Raw genomic sequence first — 14684 nt, forward strand, 5'->3', positions numbered from 1 at the left:
TTGTAGGAAGATTTCACCTTAGAGGAACTTCAGTGTGGTGTGCTTTAGCGATCATAGTTCTACAAAGTCAGTGACATGTTTAGCCACCTAGCATCACCAGGTGCAAAGTGTGGTAGCACCCTGACCCACGACGAGTGGTTCAACATGTGTGGCTTTGCCTTATCCGAGCAGTGATCATCACCAGGACGAGAGTGTTTTTGCACCCTGACCCACGATGAGTACTCATCACGCAAGGCCTTCTGAGGAGTGACACATACCAGTTTGTGTGTAACACATGACGACTTGGTGTTTTTGTTTCTTTCCTATCCGGACAGTGATCGGTACTTAGAATCAAAATGTGGTAGCATCCAGTTCCAAGACGAGTGTCCATCATGTAGGAGTTTCCACAACTGAGATGATTCTCAAGATGACTCAGATCCTACAACTGATAATTTGCTGAAACAAGGTTTTCGAAGATTGATGGAGTGATGTTGTGACTCTATCCGACTGCAGAGTGTCTGTTCCTCTAGTCATGGGCAGGTCATGCTGAGATGTCAACAATTCCCAGAGCCTTTCTGAGGCCTAGGAATGCATTGAAGTCTAGAGGCTTTGTAAAAATACCAGCTAGCTGGTTTTCAGATGAGACGTGTTCCACTACCACAAGCTTAAGTTCAACTAACTCTCTAACAAAATGATGTCTCAGATCAACGTGCTTAGTACGTGAGTGTTGAATGGGATTCTTGGTCAAGTTGATTGCACTCATGTTGTCGCAGTGAACTACCATGGATTCAGTGGTGTAGCCATAGTCAATCAGCATCTGTCTCATCCATAGCAGCTGAGTGCAGCAGCTTCCCAGTGCTATGTATTCGGCTTCAGCAGTGGACAGGGAAACGCAGTTTTGTTTTTTACTGTGCCACGAGATCATGTTGTTGCCAAAGAAGAAACAGCCACCAGATGTGCTTCTACGATCATCAACACATCCAGCCCAATATGTGTCGCAGTATCCAGCAAGGTTCACATTTGTCTCAAATGAGTAGTGGAGTCCAAAGTCCAGAGTACCTTTGAAGTACTTGATAATCCGTTTCACTGCATTCATATGTGATTCCCTTGGGGATGCTTGGTATCGTGCACAGATGCCTACACTTCAGCATATATCAGGTCGGCTAGCAGTGAGGTAGAGAAGACTTCCAATCATGGCTCTGTAGAGTTTTTCATCCACTTTCTTTCCTTCTTCATCACGAGATAGCTTGGTAGTGGTGCTCATAGGAGTTAAGCAGTCTTGCTAGTCTGTAACCCGAATCGCTTCACAAGGTTCTTAGCCTATGTGCTTTGAGTGATGAATATCCCATCATCCATCTGTTTGATCTGAAGACCCAAGAAGTAGTTAAGCTCGCCTACCATGCTCATCTCGAATTCCTTGGTCATTGTCCTCACAAATTCGTTGACCAACTGCATGGATGTACTGCCAAATATAATGTCATCGACATACACTTGGATCAGAAGAATATGTGAATCTATGTCTTGAATAAACAGTGTTTTGTCAACTCCTCCTCTTTTAAATCCAGCAGCCATCAGGAAATGAGTAAGTCGTTCGTACCAAGCTCTTGGGGCTTGCTTGAGTCCGTACAGAGCCTTTCTCAGTTTGTAGACATGGTCAGGGTAGTGTGGGTCCTCGAAGCCTTTAGGTTGAGTTACGTAGACTTCTTCCTGGAGTAGTCCATTCAGAAAGGCGCTCTTAACATCCATTTGATATATTTTAATCCTGAGCTTGCAGGCGATTCCAAAAAGCAACCGGATAGATTCAAGACGAGCAACAGGCGCGAAGGTCTCATCAAAGTCTTCACCTTCTATCTGAGCATACCCTTGAGCTACAAGGCGCGATTTGTTCCAGGTAACATTACCATATTCATCGGTCTTGTTCTTGTGCAACCACTTTGTACCAAATATGTTTGCATCATCTGGTCTAGGAACTAAAGTCCACACCTGCAGTCTCTCGAACTGATCCATCTCTTCATGCATTGATGCAGTCCAGAATTCATCCTCCAATGCTTCTTGAATGTTCTTAGGAATTATCTGCGAGATATAACAGTCTTCTTTGGCCATTTCCACCAGAAAACAGGCTAGTTTGACCATTTCCTTGAAGTCAATCTGTTTCTTGCGTGTGACTCTTCCGTCAAGGACTCCTCCAAAGATATCGTCTGCAGAGTGGTTCTTATGCACGTTGGTTGTTTTTGGTAGTATCTGTTCCTCAACGTCAAAGACTTCGTCATCATCTTGAGTGAGAGGAGTCTCGCTTTTGACTGAGGGACCAACTGCTTCAAATTCATGTGTGACACTCGTGATGGGCAGTGTGGCATTCCTCTGGTAGTAACCTATCTGATCGTCGAAGACAATATTCACTTTATCATCGATCCGTTTTGTTCTGGAGTTATAGACTCGGAATGCAGAATTGTTTGTAGAGTAACCGAGGAACATACCCACATCACTCTTAGCATCGAATTTTCCCAAGTTGTCCTTGTCGTTCAGTATGTAACACAAGCAGCCGAATACGTGACAGGAGCTCAGGTTTGAGGTTTTTCCAGTGTAGACTTCGTAGGGAGTGTTCCTGGTCTTGGGCTTGATGTAGACCCTGTTGATGATGTAGCATGCAGTGTTTACTGCTTCAGCCCAGAATCCAGAAGGGACATGATTACCAGCAAGCATTGCTCTTGCCATCTCCTGCAAGGTTCTGTTCTTGCGTTCCACAATTCCGTTTTGTTGAGGTGTGCGCGGAGCAGCGTACTGGTGTTGTATTCCTTGATCCTGGCAAAACTTATCGAAAAGATGATTCTGAAATTCTCCACCGTGGTCACTTCTTATCTGACAGATTCCTCTCTTCTTCTGTTTGATCTGCAGTGCCAGTATTCGAAAGCTGTCTATCGCATCTGATTTGTTCTTCAGAAATCTGACCCATGTGAATCTAGAGAAGTCATCCACAAGTACAAAGATGTATTGTTTCCCAGCTACACTGCTCGGAGTGATTGGTCCCATAAGGTCCATATGTACCAACTCAAGAATTCCTTTCGAGTTGGTTTGAGAAACCTGTTTGTGTTGTACTTTGACTTGCTTGCCTTGACAGCAGGCTCCACACACACTGTCCGTATGATCTTCAAGAGGAGGGACCCCTCGGATTACTTCAGCTCCTACAAGTCTTGATAGCCCATGAGTGTTCATGTGTCCCAGTTTTTTATGCCATAGTTCAAGCTGGGACCCTTTGGCTGTCATACACTGGTTTGAGGGTTTCCACATATAGCAGTTATTATCTGATCTGTAACCACAGAGGATGATATTGTTCTTGTCATCGAGGGCTTGACATTCTCTTTTAACAAAGATAACTCGCAGACCTTCATCACAGAGCTGGCTCACACTGATAAGGTTAGCCTTTAGACCATCTACTAGGTATACATTAATGAGTCGAGAAAGATCTGATCTCTCAGTATTACCAATGGCACTGATCTTACCTTGACCTCTGTCTCCGAATGTAACCTTTCCACCAGTGTGTGACTTATCGCTGCCAGAGAGTAACATATCTTTGTCTGTTTCAAATTTGCAGAGTCGAGCAAATGCTAGATTGCACACAATTTCCTTTCCAGGTCTCTGTACTGAGGAAGGCGAATTTATTGACTCCAGTATCTCTCTTGACTTAGTGGGTTCTCGGTTCTTGAAATTCGGGTATAGATCTGTTTTAGCAATCCACACACATCCGAATTTTCCTGGTTCAAGAAAACATCGGTTTCTCCTCCATGCTTCTTGGTACTGTGTTCTTCTGAAGTAACAGTTGGAAACCCTATAACCAGGCTTGCAGCAGAACAGACACCCGTTTCTTCTCTTGGTTGGGAGTTTCTGAGTCAACGGTTGAGAGATTTGTTTAACGGATTCATTCCTTCGCTGAAGTTACCCAACTTGGAGGGTTTTCCTTGAAATCCAAGACCCCAGTTAATCTTTGGAGATTGTCCCAGGGACAAGATGTGATCAAGAGTGTCTGACCCAGTGTTAAGCATTCTGAGTTTTTTGTAGTTCTCGGTTAGCTCTCGTTGCAGCAGGCGACTTTTATCAAGTTCTTCACTCAGCAGTTGTTTAGTTTGTCCGAAGCTTACTTCTAGGATTTTTAAGGAGTACGCCTGGTCTGAAATGGTTTTCCTGAGGTCATTAAGATCTTCCTTATCAGCTCCCCTAGTGATGTTTTTCTCTGAGTCAGAGTTGTTTTCAGTCTGTTCCAGCTCTAGTATGTTTACTTGAGCTTTCAGCATTGCTCGGTCTTTGATCAGCTGTTGATTCTCAAGACTTAGTTCAGTGAACTTGTCGAAGAGACTTTGGTACTCTGCTTTCAGTTCAGTACCTTCTTTCTCAGGGTCAGCTTCAGTTTCTGAGTCCGACTCAGAGCTAGATGGAGATTTGTGAGACTCGTCATCTTTTGCAATACGTGCCACAAAGCTTAGAAGGTGTTCTTGATGCTCATCATCACACTCAGGTTCAGAATCAGTGTAACATATCAAAGGCTCGTGTGACTCATCAGATGTATTGACATGAGCAGAGAAATTCAGCAAGAGTTCTTCACTCTCACTATCATCATCAGATTCAGTGTCGCTGAAGCATATCAGTGACTTGTCCTTCTTGAGGTTGTTTGGGCACTCACTCCTTGTGTGGCCATATCCTTTGCACTCTATGCATTTTAGTTCCTTTCTCTTAGTGAGAGGACACTTATTTCTGTAGTGACCAAAACCCTCACATTCATGGCATTGCAGTTCCTTCCGACGATTACCTTGGCTAGAGTCATTCTTGTTGCTCTGAGAGGAGCGATCTCTGTCTCTGCCTTGGTATCTCTGAGTAGAGCGGTTGTGACTTTTCTCAACTCTTTTCAGCATTTTATTGAAATTTTTCGCCATGAGCACGATGTTTTCCTCAATTTTCTTTACACGATCAGCTTCTTTGGATTCTGCAGAGAAGGCAACACCTTTCTGGTCTTTGGTTGATTCATCCACACATTCCAAGTCGTGTACTTTCAGAATACCATCTAATTGATCAAACTTCATCTCATCCGTATTGACAACAATTTTCAATACAGCTTTGTAAGCTTCAAAGCGAGGTGGAAGACATCTGAGAAGTTTCTTGACCAGCTTTTTCTCATTGTATTTCTTTCCAAGGACCGAAGCTTCATTCGCAATTGTGCTAAGTTTGGAGATAAAGCTTCCAATCGTCTCATCTTCTTCCATACGTAAGTTCTCAAATTTAGAGGCCAAGTGGTCAATCCTGGTGCACCTTACGCTGGTGTTTCCTTCGAAGTGGTTGATGAGAGTATCCCAAGCTTCTTTTGCTGATTCACAACCTTGTATGATCTTAAATTGGTTGAGATCTACAGCGGAAAAGATTGTGGTGAGTGCTTTTGAGTTATACTTGGAAGCAGCTTTATAAGCATCAAACCATCTGTCTTTCGGTTTTGGCTCTTCAGATTTGTCATCCATGATCATGGTTGGGGCTTTCCATCCTTGTTCTACTGCAGTCCAAGCATCTTCATCAATTCCTCTTATGATATGACGCATCCTTGCTTTCCAGTGACCGAAGTTTCCTTCGTCAAGCATGATTGGTTTTTGAAGAGACATAAGTTCTTTCATGGTATCCATAGATGTCCTCGGATCTCAACCTGTGAGTAGACTCTGTGAGTCCACAGAGGCGACCCGCTCTGATACCAAATGTAAAAATAAGTGGACACCGATTCCTTAAAGAACTCGTTCAATACTCAAAACACAACTTGTTTTTATTAAGAATCTCTTAGACAATCACACTTGACTTGTCTAACTCGAATTACACAACGTCCTACTGGACTTGACACGAACCAATTCCTAATCTACCCAAGGACAGGTCGAGCTACTCTCCCCCTGTCTCAATGAACCTAATGCGAACTGCTGAACACACTCAAAGCAATCGCCTTCTAAGATCTAAAACCCGTGACGAGTCCATCTGCCTCTCACTCCCTTATATACCCTAGACACAATCTTATCTTCCTCATATCTTGCACCAGAAGATCTTCCAAGACTTATCCTCAAGTCACGATCTTGCTGTTACCAAATCTTCATGAAGATTATCTCCCAAGCTTCCCTCAACACCACGTCATACTTATCCAACTTAACTTGAACCGGTATCTCACACATTGAACCGCCTACGTAACATATCTCTCTCTGGTATATCTGATATACCATGGATTTTACCTATTTTTACCCATGGTATATAAGTGTTTTATATACTATTTACTATGTATTGGAGTCTATTTAGAGTATTTACAGGTTCAGGGACGATTTAGAGATATGTGGTGATTTTGGTGCCTTTTGGAGTCTTTTACAGCGCAGGACTGCACAGACGCTTCAGATGTTTAGCCCATATTTTAACAAAAGATAGAGCTTTGATTTAGCTTTCCAATGCCACCGGTCTGAGGTCAATCCACATCCTGTAGAGAAAGTTATGCCCGATTTACTGAAGAGTGGCCAGTCTGCCTCGCGAGAGAAGGCTGCCGAGAAGAGGATTGTATGTCGATCGATGCAACAGAGTGCATGTCGATCGACAGAGACATCAGAATGTGGGCTGAGTATATTTAATGACCGACTGAAGCCCAGGAGTCACCACAAAGTTACCAAAATACCCCTAACGACCATAAACCCTATTTATGTTATTTCTAAGCCATTGTTGACGGCTACGCTTTAGACTTTCTTTACGCTTTCTTTTGGATTCATTGTTTCTCTTAGGAGAGAAGGGAGGAACTCCTTGAGAGTCCTCCTGGAACTCCTTTGCTTTTGGTTTTATATTATCTATTGCATTTTCATCTATTCATCTATGATTTCTGTGACAAACTTCATGTCTGAATAGATCCACCTGTTAGATCTATGGTTCAGATAGGTTTGTGGGATTAGCCCCAAACTATACTTGCTAAGTTGTGATAGTCATCAAATGGATTGAACTCTATGCTTGTTCTAGATTAGCTAACTAGAGCATAGATCACTAGGATCTTTGATATCTTGAATTATCCATTTGAACTAGCTTGTCTCCTGTTGAGAAGAGCGACAGCCCTCCTTGAGACCTAGTGTTCATTATCGGTTCGCGCCTAGGCATATCTAGAAGCCGTCGATCGATATCCCGACAGGTGAATCGATCGCCGAGCGAAAAGTGTATCGCTCGATATCTCTAAAGGATATCGATCGACTCTTTTTCTGTGTCAACATAGACAGTTGAGGCCAGAGATCTAGATCATTTAATCAGTGAGAGATCACTGATTGTTAAGCGGCTGAGTTCTATAATATCATGCAAACAACTTGTTAGGCATTTGTAGACATAATAATCCCCAATACCTGAATAGAAGCCCTAGATCTAGCAACCATCCTTCCATCAACTACTTTGGTTACATAAGAACAACTACCTTGTTCGCCCTTGCTATTTAATATATTTACTATTTTATTTACTGCTTTATAATCTATTTACTGTTAGCCTAGCTTAATCATAACTATTGGATCTTGTGTGTGCTTTAGCTCCTTGTGGATTCGATCCCTAAGTACTATAACTTGACCTCTTTTGATGAGAGTAATTCACTCCTTAGGGTAATTTGAGTGATATCAAATTTGGCGCCGTTGCCGGGGAGCTTTGATCGCCATTAGATCTTGTCTAGTTAGATTTAGTCTAGGTTTTACTATTATTCAAAAAACTCATAAATTTTTTTCTTGTGTTTCAGGTACATAGATATGAATACCAGAAGCAACAAGGGAATGGGCTCTTATTAGCAGAGCCACTAGATTTGGAACATGTGATCCATAAGTCTAAGAGGGCAGTCGACACCCTCCAAGCAGCGATCAACATTGTAGAAATCAGATTATCGATCGACGCTGACCAGCAAGTATCGATCGACACCCCCCAAGCCGAAGCGATCGACAGCGTGGATCGAGCATCGAACGACACGATTCATCCTGTGTCGAAAAACACTGTTCGCGCGGATATTGTTCACCGAAGTACTGTTCATCCTGGTACTATTCATCGGAGTACTGTTCATCCCGGTACTGCTCATGCGAGTACTGTTCGTCGAGATACTGTTCATCCCGCATCGTTCGACACTGTTCATCCGACGTCGATCGAAACTGTTCCTCCCATATCGATCGACACTGTTCATCACGGTACTGTTCACCGAAACACGGTTCATCGCGGCACTGTTCACGAAAACACTGTTTATCCGAACACTGGTCATCTCGTATCGATCGACACTGTTCATCTGACGTCGACCGATACTGTTCATCGCGGTACTGTTCATCAAAACACTGTTCACCGCGACACTATTCATTCGAGTACTGTTCATCTGGACACTGTTCATCCGATGCCGAGAAATTTTGTTCATCAAGAGTCGACTGACACCACTTGCGGGAAGACAAAAATGGTCAGAGCACTCATACTTAAGATTGATAAGAGAGGTATCTGGCGAGACGAAGAAGGTCGTCTTTGCTACATCAGAGTTCAATTGATTAATGCAAAGGGTGCTGTAATCCCTGATATGATTGATGTTGCTGAGACAGACGACTTTAATCTGACAAGCCAATGGTATGATTGGGTAAGTGTGAACCCTTTCCGAGGTCTCCCTCACCAAGATCCTAGAAACCACATAGAAGAGCTTAAGGATCTAGTATCAAGGAGCGAGCAGAATGAAGTGTCTGAATACCATATGCTATGTAAGATATTCCCATATTCTATCTCTGGAGATGCGTTTAGCTGGTTCAGTCAACTTCAGCCAGGATCTCTAACCAGCTTGGATGACATTGTGAACGCCTTCCTCAACAAATTTCTCTATGATACTGCAGAAAATCTAGAGATTGAGATGAGATCTATGTTAGAATATATGGTAGAAGATGATGAACAATTTGGATATGAAGAGCTGAACAGATTAGAAAAAGCCGATATTAGTGACACAAGCTCAGAATCGATCGACCCCACGACCTCGACATCGATCGACACCAGCACCTCAGAATCAATCGATACATACTCTTGTCATCGACCGATACCACTCAAAATCCCTGAAAAATCGAGTAGTCCTCAGGACATTGCAGACTCGACACAGAAGAGCACTGATGTACCAAGTTGTTATCCTGCCTTAGATATGGACATAGATATTATCATGGATGATTTATTGAAGCCAGAGGATAGAAAACAACTTGGAGATTTGGATTCGAGTAGAGAAGTTTCTACAGAAGATTTCTTGGAGCTAGAGGATGAAGAACATTACTCAGAGATGAAGCTTAAGGATCCAGAAACTTCACTAAAGGTTAGCATCGTTCAACACCAACATGATGAGATCGCTCGATACCCTTTCTTCACCATCGATCGACACACGCCCTTCACCATCGATCGACACACGCCGAGCGACACTGTAGCAAACTCATCGAGTGACACTGTAGCAAGAAAATCGATCGACACTGTAGCAGAGATACTGTAGCAGGATTACTGTAGCAGAGACACTGTTCATCCGAAAAAAAAATTATTGGTTTTACATTTATCTGTTACTAACTTTTAGTGTTTTATTTTAGTGTTTTATATTAGGTAAAAAGAGGGATCCAAGGAAGAAGCGTTAATCTACCAACATCGACCGATGACTGCGCAGCATTGGTCGACAAAGCATTAATAGCATCGATCGATCGTCACTTAATTGTGTTGATCGATAGAGCATCAAGAATATCGATCGCCACTTAACTGTGTTGGTCAATATTCACATCAAAGTTAGATTAGATATTTAGAATAGGGATCCGAGTAGACGATTGCCATAATATCGATCGACGAGAACAAGTCGATATTGATCGACATAACCAAATCTGCCACGACCGATGACAACACATTTACATCGATCAACATCTATTCCGGTCAGATATTTCGTTCTACATTGTTAAATTTATTGCTTATTATTTATTTATCACCAATCTCGGACTTGATAACACCATTATAGTGTTGTTTAAGTCTGGGGAGGTTCTACTGATATTGTGTTTTAGTTTTGACAAAAAAAAAAAGATCCAGGTAAACGATTGCTCAGCACATCGCCCGATGAGACCAGCTTGATATCGTTCGACATCGCTTCATTTTCAACGATCGATTGTCATTTCATTGTGTCGATCGTCACCGACATTAGCGAGCTGGTATATCGTTATTACTTGTTAATTTTGTGCTATGCTTTATTATTTTCACCTTACCACCGACTGTTTTACACTGGGGACAGTGTAATTTAAGTCTGGGGGGATTACTAACGTTTATCTACTTTATGAATCTTATTTAAAACGTTTTCAAAAAAGTTTTTATTGAGTCAAGAAGGGGATATATCTTAATCGATTTATTACTTGTCATCTAACCACTCTTTAGGCCAGTCTTAGATTTACTGACTGCAGAAAAGTACTAGAGATACTAAAGTGGATCAACCCTATGTTTGCACTTGCTGAGATTGTTTGAAGGAACCAAAGCTGACCTCCAACCTAATATGACATGATTTGCTTGTCTTGGGGCTTGGTATTCATTGGATCGGAATCCTTCTGCAAGTCTGGAAGGTAAAAAGTCTGTATGTTTCTGATTCCCTTCCTTCTCTCTCTTCGGCATCTCAAGATCTAAGTTTATAAAGAAAAGATTGATATGACTTCTTGAGAGGCAGAGGGATAGGTAAATTACCTGCGACCCCATTGTTCTAAATCTCAAGGATGATCACACATTGTGGAAACGAGGGATAGGTAAATTACTTGAGACCCCATTATTCGCTACACTTTGTCAAAATGTATGAATTACAAATGCAATGTCAATGAGATAGACTAGATGACCTGTGTTGGCATCGAAACCTGTTGAAATTGAAACTAATAAGAGATTCAGAGAAGAGAGATGAGAGGAGAAAGAGATCAGAGAAGACTACCTGTGTGTTCAGAAACTTGTTTGAGTTGAATCCATATGTCCTTTGATCGATACTCCCAAGGTAAAGCCTACACTTTTATTTTTATGCAAGAAATGAAGTTAGTAGAGGGGATTGTCAGACAAGATCTGTTAGGTTGTGGAACTAATGGAATTTGGTTGCTATACTAGGATATTGTATAATGTGCTTCTAAGGTTAGGATGTTAAATGATTTTGTTTGCACTAATAAGAGATGATGAACTGAGTTTTTAAAATCCTTTGAGTCCCTGCTGTTTTCAAACGTCTTTCAGAGAGACTGCCTGGTTGTTTTGCTTGAGGACAAGCAAAAGGGTAAGTCTTGGGGAGTTGATATACCATGGATTTTACCTATTTTTACCCATGGTATATAAGTGTTTTATATACTATTTACTATGTATTGGAGTCTATTTAGAGTATTTACAGGTTCAGGGACGATTTGAAGATATATGGTTATTTTGGTGCCCTTTGGAGTCTTTTGCAGTGCAGGACTGCACAGACGCTTCAGATGTTTAGCTCTCGATGGAGACCTTTCCACCGTTGGATGTATCGATCGACACACGCCCTTCATCATAGACAGTTGAGGCCAGAGATCTAGATCATTTTACCAGTGAGAGATCACTGATTGTTAAGCGGCTGAGTTCTATAATATCATGCAAACAACTTGTTAGGCATTTGTAGACATTATAATCCCCAATACCTGAATAGAAGCCCTAGATCTAGCAACCATCCTTCCATCAACTACTTTGGTTATGGTTACATAAGAACAACTACCTTGTTCGCCCTTGCTATTTAATATATTTACTATTTTATTTACTGCTTTATAATCTATTTACTGTTAGCCTAGCTTAATCATAACTATTGGATCTAGTGTGTGTCTTAGCTCCTTGTGGATTCGATCCCTAAGTACTATAACTTGACCTCTTTTGATGAGAGTAATTCACTCCTTAGGGTAATTTGAGTGATATCAATATCACATACCGAATCAGTTGTGTAACACTCCACTGCTTCACACGTACTCAGCTCCATTCCTGGAGCTAACAGCAGTGGCAGACTTAGACATAAATTTTAGGGGTGTCATAAGTTGTGTTTTTTTTGTTCAAAATTAAAATAAGTTAATGAAAAATACAGTAAAAAGCTGAAACACATGGAATTGAACTCAGGTTAGGTGGGTCAATAGAGGAGAAAGTAAGTAAAATGAACTACCTAATCTTCTATGATATGTAACAAAATAGCTTTGATACAAATTTAACATGTGTCAACTGATCTATTATTGTTTAAGGTGAGTCTGTCTCTGTCATGTGTTAGACTTGGTGGTTGAAGAGGTGGATCATTCCGAGCTATGGAAGGATCTCATGCTCATTGTGATTCAATATACATTGAGGTTTTCTTTAGGTAGCGTTGGAACTAATCAAGTGATTCATGGCCATAGCAGATCCCTTAATGTATCTATGGTAGCGGTTGGAACTAATCAAGTGATTCATGGCCATAGCAGATCCCTTAATTTATGGTATAAATCTTTTGTGGTCCATTTTGTATCCAAAAACTTTGGTGAAATGAATATTAATGTTGAGTTAAAAAAAACACAAAGACAGCCACTTCGCTTTAGCAACATAACATTTATTCAAATCCAAATTGCTTCACCCCTAACTTATTACTACATGCCAAGTTTGCATGTTTTGGCCTATATAACATTTATTCGAATCCAACTCGCTTCATCCCTAACTTTTTACTACATACCAAGTTTGCATGTGTTGGCCTATATTATATAGTGCAGCCGCCTACATTCTAATTCCCACAGATTGAGATACAGTAGAACTTCCAAATTTTATTAATTTATAAAGTTATTAATTTACAAAAAGTTTTCATTATAATTTTTTTTTCTATTTTTATTTATGAAATAAATATATATTTGGTTTTATCGTATATACAATTATAATATTTTAGAAATTTGACTTTTATATTATTTATTATATTACTTGGTTTATATTATATTTTATATAGATATAACTTATATATGGTTTTCCGATATAATTTTACTAAACATTATCAAAATATATTGAAATGTTAGACAAAATAGAGGTATTTTGATTGTGAATATAAAACCAATAATATAATTTTTAGTTTGTAATTATATGAAATGTATATATAGATATATTATTAATTTATGATTTAGTGGGACCATATATTTACATAGAATTTTTTTACAAACATTATGTTATTATTTTATCGATTTGTGTTATATTTTGAACCGGTCCAATTCGAGACCGAAGAAATTTATTAATATTTCAGTATATGTTTCACTGAAAAGAAATCTTTCTTTGAATCAATTTTGTTATGAAGTATTTCACTATATACAAAAGACACTACTTTTTTTTTAGTCGGCCGTTCGCGTATGTTCATTTTTCTATAGACAAATCTTTCTCTGGAATAAATGCATTTTCATTTTTTTATGAATCTTAATGCTGTTCTTCATTTTTTTATGTTTCCAGTGAGGAAGAAGCGTTTGATGCAATACTTTACCTCTGCGCCTAAGAAGTTCCAAGCCGCCTTGAGTAATTCTGAGGTTAGGCTGTCAGGTCCTGATGTCTTGTTAGCATTCAGTTTGAATAACATTCTTTCTATCTCCTCGTCTGAGGGCAGCAGGATCATAGCTTGAGCATTTGATTCAGGGCAGCGGAAAGGAGAGAGAGCTTGAAACCAGGCGAGAGAGCAAGGAGAGGTGAGAGTAGTTTGTGGTGCCAAAAGTTGCTGGAAGTGAGAGATGGCTATGACTCCCATTACCACAGGGTCCGTGACAACTTCACCAGTAGATAGTGTGAAAGATCTGATGGAGTTATAAGAGTTACGGACTTGCATCAAGCGATGGAAGAAAGTTGTGTTGTGGTCTCCCTCTCGAAGCCAATTGATACGGGATCGCTGTCTGAAATAGCTTTCCTCAATTGTCCTGAGGAACTCCCACTTATCATGAAGCTCTTTCTCCTTAAGGAAGTTCTCTTGAGTAGGATGTGTGAGCGCCAGTACCTGCGCATCATTAAGCAAACGATTAGCCACTCTCACTCTTTCTTGTATATCGGAAAAATTCTCTCTGTTTAGTTTTTTGATATCGCTCTTTATTTTTTTGAGTTTGACACACAGATGAGAGAGATCCCAAGCTATGCTTCCGGACTGATGCCATGCCTGCAGCACTGTCTGGTAGAAAAGGGGGTGTTTAGTTAGGTAATTGAAGAATTTGAAGGGTTTGGTTCCAGAGGTTGGGAGGTTTACAGCAAGGTTTAGGATAGCGGGGGCATGGTCAGATATATCAGGCGGGAGAAAAGTGGCTTGGCTATGGGGAAATGATGAGACCCAAGGCTGGTTTACAAGGATTCTGTCTAGTTTCTTTGCTATGCGGGAAGATGGGCATTTATTTGACCATGTATGAAGAGGCCTTGTGAATCTGAGGTCAAAAATGCCGAGATGGGAAAGAGTGTCCCGGAACTCAGACATTGGAGAGTCATAGCAGTTAACAGAGGGTAGGGAGTGTTCAGAGAAATGGCTAATTTGGTTAAAATCGCCACCAACAACCCACGGGGAAGAGTCTAAGGATAACTGCTGCTGAACATTGATGAGGTCTACCCAAAGATCAGATCTCTCCGTGTTCAGGTTTGCTGCATAGCAAGCCGTGATTGTCAAACAGTTAGAGTTTCCAGCATCAAGTTCACAAGTGATGGATTGTCTCGACTGGTGAAGCATTCTGACTGAGATGGGT

General features: G+C 40.8%; 1 protein-coding gene across 1 annotated transcript; it reads right to left on the minus strand.

The window, feature by feature from the left end:
- Window positions 1-10812: 10812 nt before the first annotated feature.
- LOC108829724 (uncharacterized) lies at window positions 10813-14668 on the minus strand. The gene is made up of 2 exons (XM_018603325.2): window positions 13457-14668; window positions 10813-10988 (listed from the first exon to the last, which is right to left on the minus strand). The coding sequence occupies exons 1-2, from the start codon at window positions 14666-14668 to the stop codon at window positions 10908-10910; spliced, it is 1293 nt and encodes a 430-aa protein (XP_018458827.2). The 3' UTR covers window positions 10813-10907.
- Between the last annotated feature and the right edge of the window lie 16 nt (window positions 14669-14684).

Source organism: Raphanus sativus, unplaced genomic scaffold (assembly GCF_000801105.2).
Source record: "Raphanus sativus cultivar WK10039 unplaced genomic scaffold, ASM80110v3 Scaffold0234, whole genome shotgun sequence".
NCBI lineage: Eukaryota > Viridiplantae > Streptophyta > Magnoliopsida > Brassicales > Brassicaceae > Raphanus > Raphanus sativus.

Coding starts and splice junctions, on each gene's coding strand:
- LOC108829724 (XM_018603325.2), bottom strand. CDS start 14,668: ATGCTTCACCAGTCGAGACAATCCATCACTTGTGAACTTGATGCTGGA. Junction 10,989..13,456: donor GGAACTTCTTAGGCGCAGAG/GTAAAGTATTGC, acceptor ATAAAAGTGTAG/GCTTTACCTTGGGAGTATCG.